A 27,430-nucleotide genomic window follows, 5' to 3' on the forward strand; every position below is an offset into this window, starting at 1 on the left:
CATATTTTATCAAGAGGAAGAGACTTGAAATTCCTCCAATAAATGCTAATGCATTGCTTCTGCACTCAAGCATGCATTCGCCAAATGCCATTCTTCTCGAGGGAAGCTCTCTGTTTCGAGCCTCGAAACAACCGGTGGTTTCGATGAAGAAGATGAAGTAACTCATTTCATCTCTGTTTTTTAACATTCGCCTTCAGCGAAAGTTGATCTCTTATAATTCATCCGTAGTTACTTTGAAAATCTCCGTGTATTTTATATTTGAAGCTAAAACTCTCTGGATGAATGTAAGATAAAATTAGTTATATTTCTTCTCTTTTTTTTGTAGGAGTTCAAATAAACTCACCATTTACTTTCTTGAAATCATTTGACAAATTCTAAGCAGGTATTTGTTTCAGCTGTCATAAGTAAATATATGGAGTTAAAATACAAGAGAAACTCTACCATTGGATTGGATACCATTCACTGGGCTCTGTCCCCAACAACACTGCAGATACATGACAATAACAACGGTGGTGAAGACAGTCGACGAATTTTACTCCATCAGGAGTCGGCTATCCCGATGTTCAAGTGCTACTAGCTTTGAGACCTTCGTTTCTGTCAAGAAATGGCTTTCAAGAAGCTCGAGTTTAAATCATACCAACTTATGCGATTTTGGTAACAGATCCATGATTATGGAGTTTTGTCACCACAAGGGTTGGCCGTTTGGACTTTGCCGGAAAGCATTATTGCCACCTCCACTGCCAAAATCCCCGGCAGATTCTTGGCCGTGGAGGAAGAGTGTAACAACGGTGAGGATTCATGGATGTGTTCAGAATAGGTTTTTGTGGTTATGACTTCTATGGAAGAAGAAAATACGATGAAATAAAAGAAGTATCATCCATAAATATATGTTTTTTATGTATATAAAATTTATCATCCATAAATATATGTTTTTTATGTATATAAAAACTTATGTGAGACGGTTTCACGGGTCGTATTTTGTGATACAGATCTCTTATTTGAATCTTCCATGAAAAAATATTATTTTTTATGTTAAAAATATTACTTTTTATTGTTAATATCGGTAAAATTGACCCATCACACAGATAAAGATTTGTGAGACCGTCTCACAAAAGACGTACTTATTTATTTAATTGGAAAAGGAAGCTTAACATTGTTATCACAATGGAACTTCTCTTTTATTATTAATTTTTTGAACCACTCACCTCCTCTGTGCTTTTAATCCATATACCAATTACCAGTCACATTGTTTAAATAATCGTGCCACATAGATAGGTGAATATGATACACGGTGCAATTATTTCTCCCAGACAATCCTTCTAAAATTAAAGATTAAGCAAAATGCATTTCATATTCACAGCATAGAAAATCAAGAAGAATGCCAATATCGAAAAACCCAACCTCTCCAAGCTAAGTATGCCATTATTATAATAGATAACTCTGTTTCACGAAAAATTTCAACTACAAAACAGCACAAGCAGGGCATGATGAGAAACTTCCTTGGAACAGAAATTTTGTAGACAATGTCCTGCAAGTCGTGCAAGACTTTGTGGCTATTTTTCCAAGTTTATGCTCTGTGCTCTATATAAGAACCCGAGATTCCAGAAGTCCCGAGTACGGTAACCTGCAACAGCAGAACACAATACACTTGAAGAAGATGCAAGATTTTGATCGGTCGTAAAAGAGTGACAGCACTTGCTGCAAATGTGGAAGTACATGCCAGTGCATACCAAAAATCTCGGATAAAATATTCCACTTAACAGACAAGTCATTTTGAAATACTATGAGGTTATACTACAATGAACAATCATCGAGCTGATGAAGATAAAAATCAAAGCAATAAGCGATTCTAAACAAGTATAATAAAACAACATGTGCGTCAATTATATACAATTGTCAAAGATTAGCCATCACATTTGCTGTGGTGAACATTGGATCCAAACAAAAAAACCGTACCTTTCCCCAGTCAGCATCAAGGCCGCTGCACCTCATTTTCAAGTATATCATCTTTGTTCCCAACTCGGTCTCAACTTTCTTCTTCAAATAGTTCTCTTGTGGCCCAAATGAGGCCAAATATGCACCATATCGGTCAAAAAGTATTTGCATTGCCTTTGCATGTTCTTCTGGCAGGGGTTTCACATTCTATGAAAGACAGTAATAGTCAGACAACCACAATACAAGATCTGGCAAAAAATTATAATACTAAAATACCATCCACATTTTCATTACCTCACCACTCACACCAATTATGTCATCCATTGCCATTTTCAGTGACATGACAATTCCGGTAAACTCCTCAACTGCCTCAGCAGCTCGGAACACATTTTTTAGAACCTCTTGGGAAGCCTTATCCTCCGTACTCTTTGACAATGCCCCCTGTACATCCTCGACCACTGCAGGAGGAAGCTCATCCCAGTCTGTGGCCAATAAGTCTTTCAATGCACATTTGATATTGTGGTCTTCTATAACTGGTATATGAGTAGTGTCTTCACTGAAATAACGTATACCCCCAAAGCGAAAAGCAAATGGACGCAGGAAATCTACAAGGTAATATAAAAACATAAGATTTCAAAAGTTAACCATGGAGTGAGCATTTGCCATTGTAACAAAAGTTGCAACGGGTGGTAAAGACGCAATAAAAAAATTTAAACTGTACATTAGCCAGAGCATCATGTCCATATTTCCGTGGTTGTCATTCCTAACATTAACAATATGCACAAGCGAAAGAAAGCATCTAATATAGACAGAGGCTACCAAGATAGAAGCAGCACGAAAGAAAGATACATTTTATGGCACAAAATGACGTTGCCAATATATCTAGCAAATGCACCAACAGGTATTGTCAGATAAATAGATAACAACAATAAACACTAGACAGCTATAATCGCATCATTTGGGAAAATTAAAAGGACAAACGGTCAACTCCCATCAGCTTATATTTATCCAAATCATTCGGTATTCAAAGGAATAGAATATCATGTCCCATCAACAAGTGAATTAAACAAAAAAATTAGTGCCATGGTAATTAAGAAAAAACAATCTATTTTTTAACGTAATAGACTTGGTAAAGAATTTCTGACTTATTTGGTGAAAACAGAAATTGAGCGAGGAATCTGAGCTATTCTAAGAGAAGCAATGATTAAATTTCGAAGCATCAAATTAGACTTGTAGAAATTAGAAAATAATCATTTTCCCGTCAATTCATGTACATTTTCTCTCCGAAGTTCAGATTATTTATACACTCGCGCATCATATCACATTCATAAAATATTTTGTGATTAAAATCGTGTCAGAAGTTTATTTAGCCAACGAACATATGCAAAGCCCAGGGTAAAGCTAACTGAACAACACAGTAATATTCATAAATCAAGAATAAATACTCTACTTTCGAACACGAAATCACAATTTCAATAAAGAAAATGATTTACCGGATGGGGGGGTTTTGGGAGAACTGGCCGGAAACGAAGAAGATAAATGGAGGTGGCAAATGTGGTTGTTGACGGCGGAGGAGGAGGAGGAGAAACCTTGAGATCTGCGGCAAATTGAACGACAGAGCGATCTCAGCATCATCGCTTTCACCATTTTCTCAAGAATTTCTTGAGTTTTTCCCCGAATTACACTGAGCTTTTGTGATTGGGATTTGTATCGTTTGTATAATTATGATGATGACTTCAGCTATTCCTGTAAAAAAACCAATTATTGTGACTTCCGGGTGGCTACTTTTCTGTGCTTTCCAGCTCAATTATCCTTGAACAGGTCTTTTCGTCTCACAAAATACGATCCGACCTCTCACACAAGTTTTTGACATTATTTTTTTATTAAATTTAATTAGATATATATTTTTTAGAATATTATTTAATTTTTTATATTAGAATTATTAAATAAAAAATTATCTCTCAACAAGAAAATTATATATTCAAAAGTAATATTTTAACATGTTTATAAATATATAATAAAATAATAATAAATTTTTTTTATCAATATTATGGTTTTATATTAATAAAATCACAATTCAACAAATAAATCATACATAAAAGTAAATATATTTTAATATATTGATAAAATATAATAAAATAAATATTTGTCGCTGGAGTCCGGAAGTATAAGGTATTGTTTTCAGAGAATCGAAATAACCTTATTTATTATTTTAGTGCTTCGAAATATGGTATTAGTCTGTTAAGAATTCAAAAAAAATATTACATGAAGTTAAATTATGAAAAAAATATCCTAAAAAGTTCACCTGTGGAGGCTGAAGCACTGGAACGAAGACTTGTGAATCTCTCATTGTCCCGATTTGTGTGATTCCAACTATCAAAAGTTTCAGCACTTTATTTAACATTTATGATAAGCTTCATGGTTTTTTAACATGTACTTTAATTTAAATACAAAAAAATTCGATATTCATTTTGTTGAATTGAGAAGCACAAACAATCATGATTTTGATGATAATAATTTTTTTTATTGTATTTTTAATATATTTAATCAAGTGTGATGTTATTATCTCAAGTTAGAAGCTGAAACTCGAAATCAACCAAACTAAAAATCTGGCGATCTGCAATATTTTGATGATATCCCATAGCTCGCTGATGCAAATGACAAGCTGGAAAAACGACTGAATAGAAAATTCAATTTTACACATGTCATATTTTCACAAGAGCTCACTTGGTTCGAAAACTATCTAGGCGAAACATTAGTCGCAAAGTTGAGCTGATGGAAACAGAAACAACAATAAGCTTGAATGAAGCAATTCTGGTGTTTTGGTCATATCTCTCAGCTCATCTTTTCAAATGTAACGATTCAATATATATTACAAATCTAAGAGAAGATCTACAAATCATCTGCATAAGCAAAGACTAAATCAGATCAGAAGAAGCTAATAAACCTCAACAAAATTATCGGTTCGGCACAGAATAGAGAACAAGTAATAAGATTGCTAATAGCCTATTCTGTCAAGCATATCTTTTTCATACAACTTTCATGTTCATTACTTTACCCAAAAATCGACAAATCAAGAGCAATAACAAAGCAAATCCAACAGCTCAACTTGTACTAGCTTGATAACAGCTCACTTAGAACAGATCAGATCAAGCCAACAAGTCAAGCTCATAACAGACCATCAACACAGTTTGATCAGCTCAATATGATAACAACCCAGTTTCATAAAAATGGTTAGAAACACAAATTGGACCCTGCATGTTGCAATGTCAAAATCCGTAAACAAAATTCTCAAACGGTCATATTCTTGTGTCTAACATATATATCACTCTTGAAGTTCATAAATACAACATATTTATGATATTAACAACTTCTACATCACCTCTTCTTCCACATAAGAAGGATTCGGTAGAAGATTTTGATATATACAACTCATTGTACAAACTCGTTTCAACTTAGGATTTATCTATTACCTAATTGAAACTTCTCATACACTTGATTGTAGGCTGCAACATCACAATTCACATAATGTTTAACGTCTCTTATGTCAAAACTACAAATACAATATTTAATGTCTTTGTGTGAAGACTCACTCAACTAAACTTTGAAACTCAACTCTCGTGTATATGTGTAAGTGATTTTGTGTGAGGAATGTTACATTATATCTATATATCAAATGTATCCTCACACTTGAGTTTGCTCTCATTCTAGCTAATTTCTTCATGTAGGTTTTCCGTGTTTTGAATCATCTTCCAAAGCTTATGTTTAATCTTCAATATGTTGTCTATATAATTTTCAATAATGATATATACGTTAGACACAATAATATTACCGTTTGGAAAGGTTGTGTACTGATTCTGACATTACAACGATCAAATTCGTGTTTCTGTCCATTAAACTATGCTGATCTGATGGTCTGATCTGGCCTATTATTAGCTTGAATTGTTGGTTTGATCTGAGCTCTTCCAAGTGAGCTGTTACCAAGCTAGTACAAGTCGAGCTGTTGGCTTTGATTTGTTATATTTCTTGATTCGTTGATTTTTGGGTAAAGTGATGAACATCAAAATTGTATCCTTTTTTCTTACTTTCTATGGAAGCAAGAATCACTCAATTCTAAGTTCGTATGAGAAAAATATGCCTAATAGATTAATATGTTAGCAATCTGGAAAGTGTTTTTTTATTCGAAACAAATGTAATGTTGTGAGATATAACATGTGTAAAATTGAGTTTTATATTCAGTCTTTTTCCCGGCTTGTTATTTACATCAGTAAGCTGTGGGATATCATCAAAAGTTTGTAGCTCGCCGGATTTTCAATTTGGTTGATTTCGAGTTTCAGTTTCCAACTTGAGATGACAACTTCACACTCGAGTAAATATATTAGAAACAAAATTTTGTTATCATCAAAATCAAGATTGTTTATGTTTCTCATCCCAACACAAATAATACAATTTCAAAATCGATCTATGTTGCTTTACATTTTAGGTTTTGTATCACTCTAAATCAAATAAAGGTAATTTCAGTTTTTCCTTCAAAGGTGTTGGATAATAATGTCTCAAAATATTAAAAATAAGATAATAAAAGTTTATCTTATCATGTCTAAATACAAATAATAAAAGGTGAGAAAGATGAACACATATCTATATAAAAAATCTAAAATATAAATTAAATTTTTTACTTGTATAAATTCTATTTTTAAGAAATGACGTTCACTTCGACGTCATAGTCCAATTATTTGATGATACGAACTTTGATGTACAATCATTTTTTAAAACGAAAAAGAGGGAAAAGGAGGAAGAAATGAAGATAATTAATAATCAAGAAATAACTATTCTTTTATTTTTTGAAATACATCACATTCTCAACATTTTAATAGAATAAATGATGTTAAAAAAAAATCAATTGACAACTCAATATTTCATTCTAACATATAATTACTTAATAATAATAATAATAATGGATAATCATTATATATACATTTCTATTTGAATAAAAAAAAACTCTGATTTGAAATCTAAAAAAAAGTTAAAACATAGAAAAATCACAAATGTCATATATAATTTTTTTAAATAATATCAACTTAACACAATGATAATTGAAAATAAATTAAACAATTTTAAACCCTTGGTTGTTAAAAAAAAGTTGCTCGCAGACCATTGAGACACGCTAAACAGGCCGATTCCGGGCGGGTTCGTTGACAGGACAGGACAATGGGACTTATTTAAGGGCTGGTCTTGAGCCTGGGCCAGGTCATAACGCATCGGGCTGGAAGTAATATAATTCCTCATCGGGATATGGCATCGTGTCGGCTGGAGAAGTGAACCAGTAGTTAAAATTATTTTGATCAGAAATACTACACCAAGAAAACAGATGCATGCCCATGCATATCACATGGCTTCATGGGCGTAGTAACATCCTGGGCTCTGATTCAAGGGAACCTAGGCTGAAACTTGACGGAACAATAAATATTTCACTTGTTAATGAGTTTTACAAAAATTTAACATAATCTATAATTAAAATACATAATAATCATATTTTTTACCTTGGGTTGGAGTCCACCCCAACCTTTGGGGTGGCTCCGTCCCGGCATGGCTTGTTCATGCTAACATATGGTTAATTCACTAGGATCATGTGAGGATGTCCGAGTGTCACAAACCCAATATTTGGGTGTCGATCAAGGCTACATTTTGATGGTACATTATCAAGTCCATCAAAATTGCAAGGCCACGGAGATTAATTAGTGTCACGTATATTAATTTGTAAACAACAAAAATAAAATGTAACCCAGATTTCGTTTGTGGTGACTTAGTATTGAGAATCAGTATAAACCTAGTTTTCGCCATGTTAAAAAATTCAAAATTAAATTCGGATATTGTAAAAGACTCGATGCAATGGTTTTAGGTGGAAAATTTGGCAAGAAGACTGGAGAGATTTCTTGGTTGCTGCCTGCTGAAACTTCTGGGCAGCAGTTTCACCCTCTTCTAAACTGGTCTGAGTGAACAACCGTATCCACTAAGACGAGCTTCGCAATTTGGCCTGTGCAAAGAAATATCGAGATGATGATGTTATTTAGGAAGTTAGAAATTTGATACGTGGGAAGATATAACTGGCTGATTTGAGACACTGAGCAGATTGAACATAATGAACAAATCCAGGGGTGGGTGACGGGAGATCAATTGCGGTGAAAATAAGGCGAGGAATTATAAAGTGAGCATTAAAAATTTTGAGAATGACTTCGACTTCAATTCAAGTACATGATACGGAGGAAGGAGAAGTACAGAGATCAGGAAGACAACAACTTTCTCTTAGTAATTCAATGGATTATTATTTTTATTTTAATTATTGATGTTGATTGATGTTAATATTTCTTTGTAATAGCGTGATAACATATTTCTATGTTTGTTGATTAATATCGAAGTGAAAGATGACTGGTTAAATATATCAACAAATATTTCAATCAACACATAGTAAATCGACTATAAATATTATTCAATTTCAATGTATGATTTTAGGTGAAAATTGAAATCCCGCGAAGAAATGCATTTGTATCTAATTAAATTCAATTTGAAATAATTAGACTATTATATCTCAATAGGTTTATCAACTCAATGAATCATTTAATAAATAAATGGGTATTTCACCGTGATTGTCGATAATTTAATAATTAATTGAATTTTAAAATGTTTCAATATAGTAGAATTTGGTATGTTGTGTTTCTTAACTTTTTATTTGAAATTGAATCCATCATTGACAATTGAATTCGTAGTTTTTTAATTGTAATTATCTTATTTAATTAATTTATATTAATAATTAATATCTCATCATTTTATTTATTTTGTCTAACATAAATGAAGCGATATTACTCTATGTAGTCCACGACTTTAGAGCATTTATAAATCATTTGATTCCGTTGACTGTCGTTTTTAGTCATATTTGGTGGGATTACAAATATTTAGTTTTATTCAAAGACTAGTATTTTAAATAATATTAAATGGGATTTTATCTCATATTTCTCCATCGCAAAAGATTTTCTTTCTCATATAATAATAGAATATTGCATCTCACAATTATGTGGAATTAATTAATTAGTTAAAGTGAGGATATCAATTATTACGTATCTGTCTATAGTCAACCCTATTTAAATGCCAATAAAACAAGAAACTGAAACCAATGTATTTTGCTATTTCACGATAATAGGTTTTCTGTGAGACGATTTTATGAAATTTTATTTGTGAGACGGGTCAATTCTACCTATATTCACAATAAAAAATAAGAGTAAAGTAATACTTTTAGCAAAAAAAGTAATATTTTTTCATTGAATGACTCAAATAAGAGATCCGTCTCACAAAATACGACACGTGACACCGTTTTACACACATTTTTACCATTTCTCCTAATAACAATAAAGTAATTTTTTTCTTCTATAAATATTAAGTGAGTTTATTTTGTATGTCAGTATTATTATAAAAAAAACCTTAGAAAAACATAAATGGATTAATCCTCTCTATTTATGTCCACATTTTTCTAACTCGGCTGCAAAGTTTCTTCATGTCTTAGTTCAGTCTCCCTCGCAGAAACAAACACGAAAGAGAGGATTACACATAGAAACCTCGATGGATGCAAAGGCGGTTGTCCATGATGTTCCACCCTACCTAAAAGTATACGAAGATGGAACCGTCGAAAGGCTTCTAGGAGTAGAAACTGTCCCACCAACACTAGATTCCGACACCGGAGTCTCCTCCAAGGATGTCCTGATCCTACCGGAACGCGGCGTATCAGCCCGGCTCTACCGCCCCAATCCCTCGGCGAACCACCACAAGAAACACCCTTTAGTCGTCTACTTCCACGGCGGAGCTTTCTGCATATCATCTCCTGCCGATCCCAAGTACCACGACATGCTGAGCAAGCTAGTTAAAGAGGCTCAAATCGTCCTTATTTCAGTTGATTACCGAAGAGCCCCTGAAAGCCCACTTCCTACGGCGTACGAGGACTCGTGGGCAGCGCTTCTATGGGTTGATTCACACATCGAAAATGGTAGCGAAATTTGGTTGAAAGAGTATGCTGATTTCGACAAAGTGTACTTAGCAGGAGACAGTGCAGGCGCTAACATTTCGCATCACTTGGCGATCAAGGCAGGGTTACCATCACAAAATCACAGCTTAGGAAAACTCAAGATTGTCGGGATCTTAATGGTGCACCCATATTTCTGGGGAAAGGATCCGATCGGAGTGGAAGCGGAGAATCCGATGTTCAAATCGGTGGTGGACAAGTGGTGGGAATTCGTCTGCCCGTCGGATCTCGGCTGCGATGACCCGTGGATCAACCCGTTCGTGATCGGGCCTCCGAGTCTTGAGGGATTGGCTTGTAGCAAGATTCTTGTTTGCGTTGCAGGGAACGATATTTTGAGGGAAAGAGGAAGATTGTACTACGAATCATTGGTGAAGAGTGCATGGAAAGGGCAAGCTCAATTTCTTGAAACAGAAGGGGAGGATCATGTCTTTCATATCATTGATTCTGATTCGAAGAAAGCTATGGAACTTATCAAGAAATGTGCTGAATTCTTGAACAAGGATTAATGTGGAATTCGAGACAAGATGATACAGAAAACAAAAGATTACCCGAAAAAAGGAAATAAAAGTTACGAACTTGTGGTCCAGCAAGTTTAGTTATGTTCCATTGTTTTTGTGTCCTATCTGTAATTGTTGAAGCTCATTCTTGTATTTCGACTACTTCATTATTAAAAAAATCGTCTTTATTTTCTTCCTGCAAATTAAAAAAATCGTCTTTATTTTCTCCCTGCAATCATTTATAGAATATTCAATCTCGTAGCAGATCAGGTTCATACACGTTTTAGTCCATAAATATAGTTTGGAGTTTTCCTGATTTAGTCTTTTTTTCCTTATAGCAAGATATTATCCCAATCTAATCCAATGAAATAGGACGGCCTAATTAACTAATTTGAGAAAATGATAACAGTTTTGAAAAAGATCAACATTTTCCCAACTAAAAAAATAATAATGGCGATCATTCCAAATCCTCATATTTTAATGGGCAATAATTGTGCACGTCTGCCAACTATGGCAAACGAATTGTAGGCCAACAAGGCTTTATTAAGTAATGACAAAAACATTGAGAACCAGAAGACTAAATTACACGTCTTTCCGGTGAAGTGAGAGGCCATGCCATGCGACCCCAACGATTAACGAAGGCGCCGAAAAGAAATATGTGAGATAAATAATTTTTTAATATTTAAGAAATTGGACTGTGAAATTTGACATGCACTTGATCCATTGTTTCAGTGATTTATACTCATCCAAAGTTTTCTGAAGCAATTCTGACATCAAATATGATGAGTGTTGGTTTAAAAAATAACACAAAAAATTGCATAGAGTTGAGATACTGACTACATAATCTCACATGTGGAGAGATGCTACACTCGGAGAGCTCGGTGTTGTACATCCATCATATGAGATGAGACTTGATTATGACATTCAACGGATTTCCAGTCCCGATTTATTTTCAAAAATAACACAAAAATTGCATAGAGGTGGCTCATTGCAAAACTACAGATTGATCTGCGGCGGGTTGGTCGTCGGCGAGCTCTTGGTTGGGAGACCTTAGGATAGGTTGCTAAAACAAACCGGGAGGAGAGGATCGACCAATTCAATGGATTTCAAATGAAAGACTATTCACAATTGCATGTTTTTTTTAGTTTGCCTGAAGAATCTTCCAACTATTTTGATTAAATTGCAGTCATGATAAAATCTTGATTTATTTATTCATCAGAGATGGACCCGTTCAATAGATTTCCAAAGAAAGATTGGGTGAATACAATTCCACTACCAAAAATTTATTAGGTGAATCTATAGATATGGCTCTTGGAGAGACCTAAACCGTAATCATCGATCCAGATTAAGAGATTCCGAAGACGTTGGGCCTAATTAGTATTATTTTGGTATGTGAAATCATTTTTAGTCTCACTCCCTTCTATAAACTACTCTCGTTTACATGACCGAAGTTTGCAAATACGAGTTCGATGGAAAGGGGGGAAATCGTAAACAAGTAAAGCTTAAAATCAAGACTTCAAAACAGTTGAGCTCTCACAGGATACAAAAGAGCTGATCAAGTATAGGAGACAAAGAGCAAAGAACAGTACGATAATCCACATTTCTCCTAATCTCACAGCTCCGAAATCTAGAACACAACAGTGTCGAGCATTGTCCCCAACGTCTGAACAATATTTGAAGACATCAGGTTTGAGACATGTTCCTCGAGATGTTTCTTTGCATCCTGTCTTCCTACATTAGCAATGGCTAGTTTTTCAGGAGGCAACTCATCTTCTTCCTGAACCGCTTTGTTATATTTGATCGCTAGATTCAGCATCTCCTGTACAATTAGAAACAAAAAATTGGTAAGTCAGTACAGGAGAGAGGAATCATATAAGGGTGAAATGTCATGCTAAAACGCCTATACCTGACCTGGCAGCATTTGATTCACCGAAAATCATAATAAAACTGTAAACTTTGAAGTGTTGATTTCGCCAATATGTCGAGAAAGAATCGACATTACCGGATTAGTTCTACCACCAAACCTCGTAATTTTTATTGCAAGGTAACCAAAACATGATACTTTATGATTTCATGTCCTAACGTCACAAAATCACCAGTAAGACAACTGCCTACACATGGTGATAGTATCGACTGATTTCAGTACTTTAATAAAGAAATTATTATGTTCATGTTTCCTGTAAAAGCCAGCCTGAAAGTATGACATATTAGTCCATCGAATTTGATGACTGAACTTAAGGAGTGTTTGCAACCACTGAAACAAATGATTCTTCACTTTTCACTTGAAAAAAAGAGAACATTTTTTTGTGTTTCTTAAAGATCTCAAATTTTGCTTCAGCTTAATTTCTTTCAAATCCAGAAGTTGGTCCCATGCTGAGTGTGATTCTTCAAAAATGATTATGATACTTTGATAAATAAATATAAGTTATTTTGGACACTTACCACATTATTTTTGTCTAATCTAAAATTACTCTTTACATTCATTTACATTTTACATACACAATCAAATCCTATCTCCAATAACAGTATTTTTGATATTTTATTAAAAAACTAGTATTAGAATAACTTATTTACAACTCTACTTTTAAAAAATCTTCAGCTTTTCATTTTAGTTTCAAACACCGATCAACTCTGATTTTTCCCACTTCTTCACGCTCTATAAATTTGATAACTTCTATAAAAGCATAATCTTTTGCAAAAACTCCCTTAAAGCTTTGATCAAAGAACCGCTATATTCGTAAAAATACTTGATTCATGGTTATCCGCTGCTTGTTAAAAAAGAAAGAAAAGATCATGAAAGATAACGAAAGTACTTGGACTGTCTGCTCATTCGTTTTGGAGTGAGCATCAAACCGCTGAAGGGTCAATCCATCTGTCCATTTCTTCTTGTGAAGATTCAATAGCATCTTTTCCTCCAATTCGTTCTTTCTATAATTTATGGCTATGGAGTAATAATGCCTGTTCAAACCGTGAATCAGAGCCTGCAATAAAATCAAATAATTAGAAACAGAGAAAACACACTGAAATAAAATAAACCAAAGGCTTTCTCCATTACTTGGATAGATGGTTTATTAAGATGGCCCAAATTGGAAGTTGTCTGTCGCGGCTCTTGACCCAGCATCATGGTTTGGGGATTAATCAGTCGAAAGGCATCTATTACCACCTTCCCTTTCACACTCTGAATTGGATCCACCACCACTGCAACTGCCCTTTGATTTAAAGCTTCAAAACTCTAAGTGACACAACAGGAAAAGGAAAATTTTTAATGCTCAAAGAAAAGCGATTTAAATGAAAAATTGGCTCAATTAGTCGTTGTACACAAGTAAGGAAACATTTTATACCGTGTGTCATAAATACTATAACAAAAAATACTGACGACAAAAAGTCATACAGCAAAATCTAATGTCCCATCATACACGGATAGCGCCAGAGCACAATCAGCACAATGCAAGAATGACAAAAGGTACAAATAAAGGGCGAGGAATGCTTAAATGAATATCCAACATGGCAACATATTTAGAAAACATTATCACAATCAGCATGTGCATATGAATAAATAGCATCATTCGCCGCAAAACTCCAAATGACTGGTCCATGACGCAACAATAAAAAGAAGAGCATGTACCTGCTGTGTGTTAATGTCAACACCAGAAAGCCAACACCCAAAACCAGGATGCGAATGGTACCAACCCACCACCATCTCAGGTCTGCGAGAAAGAAAAAGTTAATATCCAAATACACTTATCATGAAAAAAATGCACAATGCAAAATCTAAATTAATCTTCTAAAAGCAATCCAGAAACTTTTATATCAAACAAAAAGAAGGGATATATGATAAATTCTTCCAGAATGTTATATGAAATGTAAGTCAAAGTCAATAATTTGAAATAATTTATAAATTCATCAAAACAAAACAAAGTTAAACACCTGTATCCATTCATATAAATCAGTTTTATTGGCAATAAATCCTTCATTTAGGTCAATATAAAATCCAAACAAAACATTGACATTGGAAAATGAGCATAGCATATCAAACTTTGGTGCCTAGAATGATATCATGCCAATGAACCCGTACGCAATCAAGGAAATGCTTCACTGGTGGAACCAAAAAACCAAAAACACGCCATCAATCATTGACAGTTGGCACATTCACCAGGAAGTAGGAAGTAGTCTTGTCAAGAAAATGCCAAACACCTATCACTAGAAAGTATTGGGATTACAATTTGATGAATGTCTTCGGGTTGACTTATAGCACTCTAATATATCAATAAAAATTTCACTTTTGCTGATAAAAGTTGAGTTCAGCTAAAAAGCATTTGAAACAATCATATTATTTCACACCTATTGAATTTGATGTTACACAAGAAAATATATGGTTCTATTTGAAAGACTAAAATGATAGAATTCTTAATCGTACATGATTTCTCTATGTCGGTTAATCGTACATGATTTCTCTATGTTGGGTTCAAGCTAAGCCACTATGATGATATTTTAATCATGCAGCTCCAAGGAGGTAGTACAACGGCATCTATATTCAAGTAAAAGTGGCTGCATGCCCACAGGTAAGCAAATAGATCATTTCCAAAGAAAGAACTGAACAGGATTGCTGATGTGGACAAGAGGTAGAAATTAGCTGTAAAGAAAACTACATTTGAGTTCCTATTTCATTCTGAAGTAAGAACAGAGCAGTGTTGCTGATTAATCAATCCTATTCACAAATTTTTCCATTTCATCTTCCTGCTTCGGTGACCTGGGATCCAATCACATTGGTGAACCAAATTGCTGATTACTTGATAACTTATTATACACAATTTTCTTCCCATTCACCCGACCCAACAAAAGTAGTTTTCTCCCATTTCTAAAACTACCTAGCCTCCTTCCAATTGCCAAAATAGAGCAATGCTCCAACATAACAGACAGTGAACGGTTTGTGATAGCTTTATTTTGTTAACCTTCCAGTTTGCTTGAGCATGTCCAGCATATTAGTCTGAAACACATGATCCACAGCTTCGACGCTAACCCCAGTTCCACTTTGGGGCATTGCAAAAACGTCAACAACACGCACCGTATACTCATCCACAAACTCACCCAGCATCAGCCCCATCACCTCCATCGGCACCCCTGCCCTACCTATAATCAAGAAAAACAAAACCGAAAAACCCAGATAGCATCAATACTCAGAAAATCTTGAATGATAACGGTTGAATTAATAATTATTCATAATAAAACAGCAAGATTTACCCTACTTGTCCATTCCGCCGGCGGCAAAAGCATAATCCATACTTATTCGTGATATAATTTACTCAAAAACCATAAGTAAAACCTTAGATTTACCGTGTTTGAGCATTTTGAGAAGCGCCAGCGATGAGATGTAGACTTGTTCGGATGAATCAAGAGTGGGTGAGTCCGGCGGTGGATGACCGAGGGCTCCGCCGGCGCCGGCGAACATTCTTTGAAGTCTCTCCATTCCCGACATCTCGTTACTCTTGAATCTTGAGTTTTCCCCTTCTCTTTTTTCTTTAGAAGCAAGCAATGGCCTTAAATTTTGAACCTAATTTCACGGGGAAATGAGCGGCGCAAGTGTTTATTCAATAAAAGGACATCGAGAGTAATTTACTTTTTTTATCTTTTATTTAAAATTTAATTTTCTTGATTAGTGTGGGTCGAGGCTTAACCCACCAATTTTTTACTATAACACAAAACTTTAATTTTTTACAATTACTGTTTTTTTTTTCAGACTTATTTCTCCATGAAACTTAAAAGGGATATCAATTATAAATTACATTTGATAGCATTTTTAATAATACACATTGTGATTTTTATGAATATTTTTAACAACTTACTTAAATTATAATATATATCTCATATTAAAATATTTAAATATAAGATATCAATTATATATTATAACACTATCAATTTTTATTTTAAACTCAATAAATAATTTTTAATTATCAATTTTTATTTAATTATCTCATATTAAAATGTTTAATATAAATCTATACTATTATATTAAGTGTGAGAGCCTTAGAATAACTAACTTTGAGGACACCAAAATATTTAATTCCATAATTGCCCTTCTAACCATACTAAAAACCTTTTCAAGTCACTCCATATTTTAAATAGAAAAAAATCAAAATAAAATTTCCCTTTTAAATCGAACAACTTTTCTAAATCGAAAATAATTTCGTGTTAATTATTTAATATTATTTGATCAAATTAAAAATAATAATAACACATGCAATGCATGTGCATATTTTATTAGTATAAATTATTTATGTGTTAACATGTTTAACAATTAAACTCAACCTCCACTCAAATTATTTATTCGAACTAAACTCGACCCAAACCCCAAAACATCAAACCCCAAAATCCACCCACTCGACCCACTCCATCCAAAATGTATCCAAACTCCACACACTCCACCCAAACTCAACCCAAAATCACAAAACTCAACTCAAATTCCACCAACTTCACCCAAACTCAACCCAAACTCAATCCACTCCACCCAAAATCACAAAACTCACTCCACCCACACTACATGATCGACCAACTTCCATTTGAAATATGTCATATGCTCGATCCACTCAACCTATTGCCCATTTGAAATATGCAACAAGACTCTACCCCCGCTCGACCCACTATGCCCATGCTCGACCCACTCGACCCTACTCGACCCATTTTATAATACTTACGTATATTTTCAGTATTCAGGATAAAAACAATTATTTGATATTTTATATTGATTTTGAGTTGAATTTATGTGATTCATTAAAGCAGTTTTGATTAGAATTTTATGGTTTCAGTAAATTACAATGAAAACAATTCATCGGGTCGATGATATGATTGTGTAGGTAGAGCCAAAAGACCCAAAGACTCAACCCATCGACTCGGGTCGAGCTCGACCCAGCTTGTTGTATTGGGTCGAGCTAATTTATAACAAAAAAATAGTTTTGTCGATAAATTATATGGATTATAATAAGTATAATTTAGTACATCATAAATTTATGATATCTATAACATTGATTATTAATTTTTTTCAAATTTAATTAATTCTCATTCATTAGTTTATTATTTTAAATTTATATTAAATTCACTTAGTAAATTGACTAATGATAGTACTAACTAAGCATTCTAGAAAATTAAAGTTGGAAATAAAATTAGCTGGATCTAGCTCACCCAAGTTTGGTCGAGCTCGACCCAAAGAATGTTTATTATTTTAAATTTATATTAAATTTACTTAGTAAATTGACTAATGATAGTACTAATTAAACATTCTAGAAAATTAAAATCGAAATAAAATTAGCTGAGCCTCACCCAATTTGGTCGAGCTTGGGTCGAGCAAAATTAGCTGGGTCGAGCTTGGGTTGGGGTTTTGGGTCGAGGTGGACCCAGCTAGACCCAAAGTGGAGTTTTTGGAGGTGGCTCGACCCACGTTCAGTACACAAATAACATGGAAGCTCGACCCATTGAGATACATTAAACATTCATTAATTTGGAGTGAAATTTGTTATGAATTTTTTAGCTTCCAATATTGTTATGAAATTTGTTTTAAATTTTATATACATTAAAACATTCCGTCGATATTCAACTCACCTGGCTCGACTGAATGATACATTTTTAACATAAGGTTCCACTATTGTTATGAATTTTTAACAACTTACTTAAATTATAATATATAATTCGTATTAAAATGTTTACATAATTATAAATTTTTTATATACTTCATATACATTCTAATTATATTTAAATAGATCATCATAAATATCAATTGTATATTATATCAAAAGCTCAAAATCCACTAACTCTATCCACTCGACCCAAAATCGACCCAAACCCTAAACCCTAAACTAAACCCTAAACCAAACCTCAAACTCCACTCACTCGACCTAACCTACACAACTTGACCCAACCTTCTCGACTCGACCTCAAAACTCGACCCACTCTTATGTTCTTCTATCAATTTGTTAAAAGTTCATATAATATGTATCATTTATGAAATCTATACAAATTAAGAAGAGTGAGTCGAGCTATACAAATTATGAAAGTTATACAAATTATATGAAATCTATACAAATTATGAAATTTATAAAAATTACACAATAAGAAGAGTAAAAAATTAAAATAAACAAAGAGCTCGACCCAGGTGAACAATTGATTATCTTCAATGACATCCTCCATGAAATCAAGGCTAAAAATAATTTTTAAGTAAACAAAATTCTCCTAATTTCATTAAATTATTATAATTATAATAATAAAAAAAACTTTACTGTATGATTGAATTTGAGCATACAAACTTTAAAAGGTCTCAAAATAATACTATTATTCATAAAATATAAATGATAAGGATGAAGTTTGACGTTTTGATTTTCTAAAATGTTACATACACAATGAAGAGCTTGACCTATAGTTTCTAAAACATTACATACACAATGAAGAGCTCGACCCACTCACACCTAGTTCGAGCTCGACCTAGATCTGAAGAGTGGGTCGAGCTCGACCCAATTTTTTAAGAGTTTGGGTCGAGCTCGACCCAATTTTTAAGACTCGTTCGGTGTTTCTTCGATCCGTTTCGTTCCAACGATAACACAGCGTAATCTATTTACGTAAGGCCGACCCAAAGCATCAATGTTCACACCCCGGAACTTCGTCACGGTGGGCCTCGTTATCGTTCCGACCGTTCCGCTACCTTTTCTGCGAAGTAAGACCTAAACTGAAACAAATTTAGTTGGTGTAACATTACAATAATAGCAACAACATTACAAATATATACTTGTTTCTCTTACAAATATTCAAATTTTCAAATGATATTAGATTATATTTTTGTTTTATTTGGTTTGAGTAACACAAAAATAGTTGGAATGAAACCATGAAACCTGGAGACGAAAGGGACGAGACCAATTAATTTTTTTTCAAAGTGAAATCTAACTAACTAATTAATGTGCTAATTAATGATCTCACATAACTAACAGATTCAACTCCTTTTTCTCGATTTTAAAAATTCAAAATCCCTTTTATTTAATAAAATTTTAAATGGATTGTATATTTTTTATTGACCCACTAGCCCAACTAGTACCAAGTCTCTTTGAACAATGTATTTATCCCAGGAGGTCATGGGTTCGAGACTTGGAGAGGTATCACTCCACCAACCTGGTGTGGAGAGTCCTATGAGTAATGACGCACGTGGAAAGCCCGTGAGGGAAAAAATCCCAGTGGGAACCCAAAATGGGAACAAGGCCCCCGAGGGAGCCCAAGATCGGGATAGCCCATGGTCGTTAAAATAACTTTAGCTTTTTTTTTTTAATTTTTGAAGAATGTTATTATTTTTATTTAAAAGTGTGTTTAATTTTGAATATAGTTATTTAAATTTAAGAAGAATGATGATTCATAATACTATTTTGATGTTGAAATATATTTTTAATAATTTATAGTTATAAAATTCATTAACTTAAACACGATTCTAAGTATAAGATATCAAATATGTTTAGTTAAATCTTTAAGATCAAATAACACAGATTTAACAACATATTTTAAAACATATTACATATTTTTTACTATATTATAATAATTCAGCATCATAAAATAATCTTTTGGAGTCGTGATATAATTTTTGATTTGTCTAAAATACCTTGTAGTGTAATGTATTTGGTTGATTATATAAATGAACATTTCTTCGACATCGTAAAATTAATATTTTTATTTTGTAATGTCAAACAATTAGTGACAAAAATATAATTTTTTGGAATCTTTGCTCTTAATATTAAAAACCATTTAGATACTTTAAAATTTTATTACACTCATATCGTAATATTCTTGTATTTAAAAGATTTGAATTGCATCATTAATACCCGTTATAATTTTTGGTAAAACGACAGACACTCGATCCAATAATTGGTATCAGAGTCAAAGTCACGAGTTCGATTCACATTGATTGAAAGAAGTGTAGTTATTAAAGATAGGACAATCAAAACGTGATGCTTGAGTTGTTGGATGATTTAAAAAAATTGAGTTGAACCGTTCCACAAACTATATATATCTTTTGGTAAATTGGCGAACGTTCAGTTCATCTATGTGTATATTATATCAATATATTACAAATGAATTTTTTTTTTAGAATTTACAAACGAAGAAATGATATATATAAAAAAGAGTAATAATAATAATTCGTCATGATTTCCAACAATTTTTTTTTCTTTTTTACAAAAAATAACCCAATAACCTTTTTAACATTTTAAAATAACACACAACATAATTCGTTACAAAGAAGGTGTGACTGTGTACATCAGTATTTCCAATAGATATAGCAAATTATGAGCACTGTAAGATAAGAGTAGGTCTCTTGTGAGATGATCTCACAAATATTTATCTGTGAGACGGGTCAATCCTATCGATATTCACAATAAAAAGTAATACTTACTACAAGGAAAAACACAATCAACAACGCACCTACGACAACGGTTTTTCACTAAAATCGTTGTCGTATACTTTTTAACAACGATTTTAGTGAAAACAGTTATCGTAGGTGTGTTTTTTTAAGCAAAAGGCAACGGTTTTTAGAAAATCATTGTCTTTTTGTGGGTCAAATACAACGGTTTTCTAAAAACTGTTGTCTTTGAGCGTTTTTTTAGAGTCAAAGACAACGGTTCTATAAACCATGGTCTATTAGTGCATTTTTTTGGAAAATCGACAATGTTTTATAAAACCGTTGACGGTATAGTAAACCATCGCTAATTAGCGACAATTTTTTATCTTGTTCGTCGCTAAAATTAGCGACGGTTTGACATAAAGTTTGTCGTTAATTAACGACGATTTTTGATAAACCATCGCAAATAGTAGCTACCATAACGGATATTATCTGCTGTCATTGAACGCACTTTCAACAACACCCTCAGTTACAACAGTTTTAAAACACCAATGACAACGGATTTTATCCGTTGTCGTTTAGCGTTTTTGGCGTAGTGACTTAGCATAAAAAGTAATAATTTTTCATGGATGACCAAATAAGAGATCCGTCTTACAAAATACGACCCGTGAGACCGTTTCGCACAAGTTTTTTCCGTAAGAATAATAAAATTTGTGCTATAAATATAAAATCATAGTCCTTAATCCTTATTATTATTGTTGTTGATGTTGTTATCATTATATATCTAAAATATGTCACGCGAAAAAAATACTAAGGCCTCTAATATCCCTTAATTATATCACAAAGAAAGCATATGATGTGTAGGTTTCATCGTCATTAAAAAAATTCGATCTTGTTTAGTAACTTATCAACAATACAACACATATTGATTTTATTGAAAAACCAACTAATTACATATGGAGGATTTGCAAACGTGCACATGTTTACAAGTTATTATTACAAGACATTAGACAATAAATGAATTTCACAGATTAAATCCATACAGTGAGAACAAAGAATTAATTACAATGGATTGAATAATTAATAAAATAATTATATATGTCACTGAATTAATTTGAGGTTTCATTGATGGAGGGACGTGATTTTAACTGGCGAAGCCTTTTTTCTTCGGATAGCATTTTCGCAAACCTGCAAGCAAAAACAACTTACACATAAAATTTGTAGTTGAAACTAAATTTGAATTATATAACATTCGAATATTGATATAAATAATTTTGTGAAAAATTATAAATTTGATCCTAAACATTTGTCTGTTTGCAATTTTTATCATCAGTATTATCAAATTTCAATATCAATATATTATTTTTATTTATTCGTAATTTATTTTTTTCCCTTTAATATTGATGTGAGATTAACGTGACGTGATATTCATGTATATAATGCTACGTGAACGTATTTGATAAAAAAATAATAAAATTTTATAAATATATATTTTGAAATATACATTATTAAGAACTTACTTTTTCAAAGCTTCCTCATTTGTACCGCCATTTTCGATTGGCTCGAAGACACCAGTTTCCAAATTCACCCTTGAAACTGGTTTTTTCAACAGATTTTCTCCAATTTGGACTAGTTTTTCTAAATTCTCATCCGTTGAAAGATCGACCGAGGACACACCACCTGTTAAATTATCCTCCTAACATTTAAATAAAAACAAAATATCAGTATAAAAGAAAAGAATTTTAGTTTTAAAAAAATATATATATAAACTTGATATGGTAGCTCGATCTGGTTAATAATATAACTCGATCTGGTTAATAATATAATTAACTAGTACTCCATTTTTCCTCGCTTGGCTGCAATATGAAATCATGTCATTCACGAGAAATTCGTTAAACTTATGCTTCATCTCGATTTCTCTCCTTTTTTTTGAGTTGCTTCTCAATTTTAATCGAGCTCAAATCCTAAAATTAGACCTGAACGTTTTTCTTTCAAGATTTGATTCCTTAAACATACTTGGATTCGAAGATAGTTGAGTTCAGAATGAAGAGCTTGGAAAACCACAGAAACATGCAAATCAACCATGTCTGCACTTGCTTGCATGAAAACATCTATAATTGGCGTGGAGCCTCCGTTAAATAGCCAACCCAGAACGCCCCATTTCGCCGCGCTTTTGGCACTGTAATTCTCCGACTTTCGGGTACCAGTGCCCACAGATATCACCAAGAACCGCCCGTAGTCCATAGGCTTAATGGGGAAGAAGCCTGGATTTCTTTCGAAAACTTGTTTGGTCACTTCGCTGAGAGCGACTAAAGTCTGCAAAATCAGGGTTTGTTAATTACGAGTATAAAGTAACATCATTAATATTCTCCGTAATTTTTTTTAAAAATACATTAACCCATAAAAAAAATTAATAGTATAATATATAGATTTTGATACTTTTAAAAAAATATTGAATGGAATATTCTAACATATAGTCAAGTTTGCATTACTAGCTAGAGCGTGATATGATTTACCGGATTGTTTGATGCAACACCACCATCTACAAGGTTGAATTCCAGGGAGTTGCCTTGCTCATCTTGGTTCTTGAAGTAATACGCCGGCAGATAGGTCGGAGCTGCTGATGTGCCGATGCATATATCCGACAATCGAGCATCCAGTACCGCTCTTCGTTTGGCCTGCATACATATTGGAACTTAATGTTAGATAACTTTTGTATCGGTATATATCAAATTAATTAGTATGAGTTTTGTGGGGCCCTTAGCTCCTAATCGTTATTACAATGCAATCTGATTAGGGTTAATTAATTACAGCGGAAAACGAGTTTAAATTTTCTTTACAATGAGCCCAAATCATTTTATTTGAATACTAAAAATAGTATTTAATCTCACGTCATAAACATGCCCACACGAAATCAAAATCTATCATATACAAACAACTCACATTCTCGGGACATGCCCCGGTATATAGATACATATACATATATACTGGGAACAAGACAAAACATAAAGCCTCAGCCCAAGCTGTGGCTCCCTCCAGAAGTACCCTATCCGGTCTCCTGATATCCTGGAGTACCTGCCATTGTCCACACACAAAGACAACAACAGCCCCCCTTGGGGGTGAGCAAAGCTCCGTATGGAACAACCAATCACATATACCACAGATATCTAAGCAATGATATATGGTATGCAATGCATGTATGTCGTGGAGGTATCAGGTCAAACGCCCATCCACTGAGCACATGTCAGAATCAATCGAATCGCTATCAAATCAATGCTCGAGCTGGCACACCGGCCAATATGGGATACTCGTATGATAGCGTCGGCAAAGCGCCATCAAGTCCCAAATCTCATATCCAATCATATGGGGCCACAATTGTCTATGCTTTACGGGTCATATAATACCGACATAGCGATTGTGTTCACAAACCCCGGAAGCCAATCAAATCATATCAGGGTATCCAAGGATCATAGCTCAACGTGCATGTCATGTATCGATGTATGCATAAAATGATGTGTGTTAACAAAACATTTATTTTATACATCGATATCTCAATCTCAATGTCATGTATGCCACATAAATCAACAAATAAAGCATATAGACACATAATCTCATTCCAATCAATCAAATCAATCCGACATATATCATATAATACAGATACGTGTCGTATGTTATCCGGTCGCAACATACCTCAATTCTTCGTTTCCAGTTGATGTAGCCTGAAGATATTGATACTACACTTTATCTACATCAATAACATACTCATTCCAATCAATAACATACTCCAAAATCATTAATATGAGTTTCAAATATCATTTGAAACTTCAAAAATTCATATCAAATCAAATTCATATCATAATTCAATTCCGACTTCGAATACAAGTTTCTTGTCGGTTATTCTACTACATATCAGAAATTCAACTTCAAATACATGCTATTCCAGCACTTTGATATTTAGAGCTGCTGGAACTAGAAGAAAATTACCTCAGTCAGAAGCCCTCGACGCGAAGATCACAAATATATAATTTGTTTCGCGTTTAGACAGCGTTTCGAAGTCGATTCGGACGAAAGAAATTCGAATTCCCTCGTATTCTCTCGAAGCCTCTGAAATGAAATGAAGAAAACGAACGGCAAAAATTGTTCTTATCTTCCCACCGCTCTCGCGCTCGGGCGGTAGAATTCTCGCGCCCGAGCGCGATACATTCTGCCCCGAGTGTGAGTTGTGCCGCGCTCGAGCGGTCAAATATTACCGCTCGGGCGCGGAGTGTTCTGCCCGAACACAAATTTTACATACAGGGCGCTCGGACGGTCATTTTCTACCGTCCGGGCGCTACACGTTCTGTACAAATATAAATTTTTGTACTATATTGGCGTCCGGCTTTTCCACTCGAGCTCTTACAACGTCAATTCATATTCAATATTCATTTTCTCAATTTCCTTGTCATAATATACATTAAACATAATCACATATCAATTTCATGAATTATCGATAATCACACAAGATTTACGATAACACGATACACGGTCCTTACAAGTTTCCTTCTAAATCACGTAATTATTTGCGGAACAATTTGTTATTTTTTATTTGTCATCACTGGAGGGTTGACCTGGTCGGGGAAAGGCGGCGTTGGGACCGCCCATCTCTTGGTCGGCCATGTTTGTTAATTTAAGAAGTTGGAAAAACATGAGCAAAAGAAGAAGCTGTAGGACCTCATAAGTTGAGAAGATCGTGGGCTCCAAAGTCTTGATATCGAAAGTTGGAATAGTGATATTCGTTAAAGTCTCGTTCAATCTAGTGTCCCCAAGATTCTTCCTTATAATTTGGTGAAGATACTTCCCATCGTATTTTGGACCCATTACAGAATTGAGCAATCCCATTACCCATCCCAGCAATCCACTGCAAATATATTTATCAAGTAGCCTGATATCAGCATTACTAATTAATTTATATATATATATATATCAGCATTACTAATTAATTTATATATATATATATATATATATATATATATATATATATATATATATATATAGGTTACGTATGCACTCACAAATTTAATTTAAACAACATTTTAAGATGTATATATGAGGAAATATTTTAACATGACATTTGAAGATGGAGGAATATCTTAAGTATTACCATCTTTGAGGAAATATTTTTGGAGAATTTTCGAGATAAAAGGGCTTGATATCTTTAGCAGCATAAAGAGGACGATTATTCTCGTTCGGAGCAGCTAACATCGCAGTCACTAAACCGCCCGTGCTTGTTCCGGCTATCATGTCGAAGTAGTCTGCCAGTCTTGCATCCTCTCCGTCTAGCTCCTGACAAAGATAAATGAAATATATAATAATCATGGTTAATTTAGGACGAAGATAGAATTGTCATCAAATAATGCTCTATCTAAACAAGTATTTTAAAAATGTTTTTATAGAATAGTTGTCAAAGCAGATGTTTATTTTTAAAATAACTTTTAAGACCTTTTATAATTTTTTTGTAAAAAACACTTTTATAAAAATATTTTATAAGTATTTTTCCAAAGAATCTTAACTATTTTTATTGAGCAATCATCCTTAAAAAAACAACACTACTATTTGTTCTTACGTTGCCAAAAATGATCATTGATTAAAAAGAATACTTTAGTGATTGAAATAAGAATGGTAATTCATTAGTAATCTTACTCTTATCATTAACATGACTCAAATTTAAAAACTAGCACAAAACTTGATAAATTTTGAAATTTAAGGGAATCCGAAAGAGAAAATGACTAAAAATGAAAAACATGCAGGTCAGCATGACCAAAAATATAATTCTTTCAAGCACACTTTTTAACTTCCAAATTTTAAAAAATCATGTGCCCTAATTTAATCTCTTGTTTTTTCAATAATTATGACGCGCAGGTCTTTCTGCACCCCTTTTATAAGCGGACGAGAAAGAAAGGATCTTGCTCTGAATGAGAGGGCTTATTGTGCCATATATTTTTTGAGATGATCAAAACAAATTTTGAAAGATAAAGTGGCCTTAAAAAGATGAACTTTTTACCTTAAGCTGAGCTTCAAGAAATTCAAGAATGGTGGCAGGAATGATCCCTCTTATTCCACCACCATCGATACTTAGAATTGTGATGAGATTTCCGTTAGCACAGGATTGCATATGAGAAAGATCATAAGATGACGCATTAATATTCATTTAGTTTGTAAATGTAACAGATTTTTGTATTAACAACAAAGAAAAAGAGCATGAAATGTGAAAGAAATTTAACCCTAATTGTAATTAAGAATCAAGATAACCCTAATCAGCTTTTCGAGTGTTTTTTTTTTCCCACGGGGTTATTTATAGGAGTTATTGGACAGAAAAAGAAAATTTAATAACATCTTATGATATCATTTTTTGGAAAATACAGTAATTTAAAACTCAACGTTTTAGATATGCCTTAAAGACCAAGTATAATTGTCATGCATGCTCCAGTCCATCCTGTTTTAAATATATATTTAGGCAACTATACGTATGTTTGGTTATATTTTTGAAAAATAATTTCAGAAAATTAATGTGTGTGTGTGTGTGTATATATA

General features: G+C 33.4%; 4 protein-coding genes across 4 annotated transcripts; 1 reads left to right on the forward strand and 3 right to left on the reverse strand.

Moving 5' to 3' along the window:
* Positions 1 to 1,332: 1,332 nt before the first annotated feature.
* Positions 1,333 to 3,670, reverse strand: LOC142551542 (succinate dehydrogenase subunit 5, mitochondrial-like). Its single transcript, XM_075660829.1, has 4 exons — positions 3,429 to 3,670; positions 2,230 to 2,540; positions 1,957 to 2,142; positions 1,333 to 1,624 (listed from the first exon to the last, which is right to left on the reverse strand). Exons 1-4 carry the CDS (start codon positions 3,580 to 3,582, stop codon positions 1,568 to 1,570), a joined length of 708 nt encoding a protein of 235 aa, XP_075516944.1. The 5' UTR covers positions 3,583 to 3,670; the 3' UTR covers positions 1,333 to 1,567.
* Positions 3,671 to 9,405: 5,735 nt separating this feature from the next.
* On the forward strand, positions 9,406 to 10,693 carry LOC142551543 (putative carboxylesterase 2). The gene has a single exon (XM_075660830.1). It carries the CDS (start codon positions 9,547 to 9,549, stop codon positions 10,507 to 10,509), a length of 963 nt encoding a protein of 320 aa, XP_075516945.1. The 5' UTR covers positions 9,406 to 9,546; the 3' UTR covers positions 10,510 to 10,693.
* Positions 10,694 to 11,988: 1,295 nt separating this feature from the next.
* LOC142551544 (26S proteasome non-ATPase regulatory subunit 14 homolog) lies at positions 11,989 to 16,071 on the reverse strand. The gene is made up of 6 exons (XM_075660831.1): positions 15,835 to 16,071; positions 15,453 to 15,630; positions 14,126 to 14,207; positions 13,556 to 13,732; positions 13,314 to 13,481; positions 11,989 to 12,319 (listed from the first exon to the last, which is right to left on the reverse strand). Exons 1-6 carry the CDS (start codon positions 15,974 to 15,976, stop codon positions 12,128 to 12,130), a joined length of 939 nt encoding a protein of 312 aa, XP_075516946.1. The 5' UTR covers positions 15,977 to 16,071; the 3' UTR covers positions 11,989 to 12,127.
* A 5,898-nt stretch (positions 16,072 to 21,969) lies between these two features.
* On the reverse strand, positions 21,970 to 27,047 carry LOC142550918 (patatin-like protein 2). The gene is made up of 7 exons (XM_075659963.1): positions 26,901 to 27,047; positions 26,001 to 26,182; positions 25,571 to 25,757; positions 23,377 to 23,538; positions 22,877 to 23,176; positions 22,381 to 22,556; positions 21,970 to 22,048 (listed from the first exon to the last, which is right to left on the reverse strand). The coding sequence occupies exons 1-7, from the start codon at positions 27,045 to 27,047 to the stop codon at positions 21,970 to 21,972; spliced, it is 1,233 nt and encodes a 410-aa protein (XP_075516078.1).
* Positions 27,048 to 27,430: the final 383 nt, after the last annotated feature.

The sequence above is a fragment of the Primulina tabacum genome, chromosome 7, assembly GCF_025594145.1.
Source record: "Primulina tabacum isolate GXHZ01 chromosome 7, ASM2559414v2, whole genome shotgun sequence".
Classification (NCBI taxonomy): Eukaryota; Viridiplantae; Streptophyta; class Magnoliopsida; order Lamiales; family Gesneriaceae; genus Primulina; species Primulina tabacum.

What these genes read in the sequence shown, in the direction of transcription:
- LOC142550918 (XM_075659963.1), bottom strand. Translation starts at nt 27,047, where the DNA reads ATGAATATTAATGCGTCATCTTATGATCTTTCTCATATGCAATCCTGT. An exon ending in AAAATATTTCCTCAAAGATG is followed by an intron (nt 25,758 to 26,000) that starts GTAATACTTAAG and finishes ATATATTTGCAG; the next exon opens with TGGATTGCTGGGATGGGTAA. An exon ending in CGATCTTCTCAACTTATGAG is followed by an intron (nt 23,539 to 25,570) that starts GTCCTACAGCTT and finishes ATATGTATGCAG; the next exon opens with GCCAAACGAAGAGCGGTACT.
- LOC142551542 (XM_075660829.1), bottom strand. Translation starts at nt 3,582, where the DNA reads ATGGTGAAAGCGATGATGCTGAGATCGCTCTGTCGTTCAATTTGCCGC. An exon ending in TAATTGGTGTGAGTGGTGAG is followed by an intron (nt 2,143 to 2,229) that starts GTAATGAAAATG and finishes TGTCTTTCATAG; the next exon opens with AATGTGAAACCCCTGCCAGA. An exon ending in TTGATGCTGACTGGGGAAAG is followed by an intron (nt 1,625 to 1,956) that starts GTACGGTTTTTT and finishes CTGCTGTTGCAG; the next exon opens with GTTACCGTACTCGGGACTTC.
- LOC142551543 (XM_075660830.1), top strand. Translation starts at nt 9,547, where the DNA reads ATGGATGCAAAGGCGGTTGTCCATGATGTTCCACCCTACCTAAAAGTA.
- LOC142551544 (XM_075660831.1), bottom strand. Translation starts at nt 15,976, where the DNA reads ATGTCGGGAATGGAGAGACTTCAAAGAATGTTCGCCGGCGCCGGCGGA. An exon ending in ATGCTCAAGCAAACTGGAAG is followed by an intron (nt 14,208 to 15,452) that starts GTTAACAAAATA and finishes TCTTTCTCGCAG; the next exon opens with ACCTGAGATGGTGGTGGGTT. An exon ending in TTGACATTAACACACAGCAG is followed by an intron (nt 13,733 to 14,125) that starts GTACATGCTCTT and finishes TGTGTCACTTAG; the next exon opens with AGTTTTGAAGCTTTAAATCA.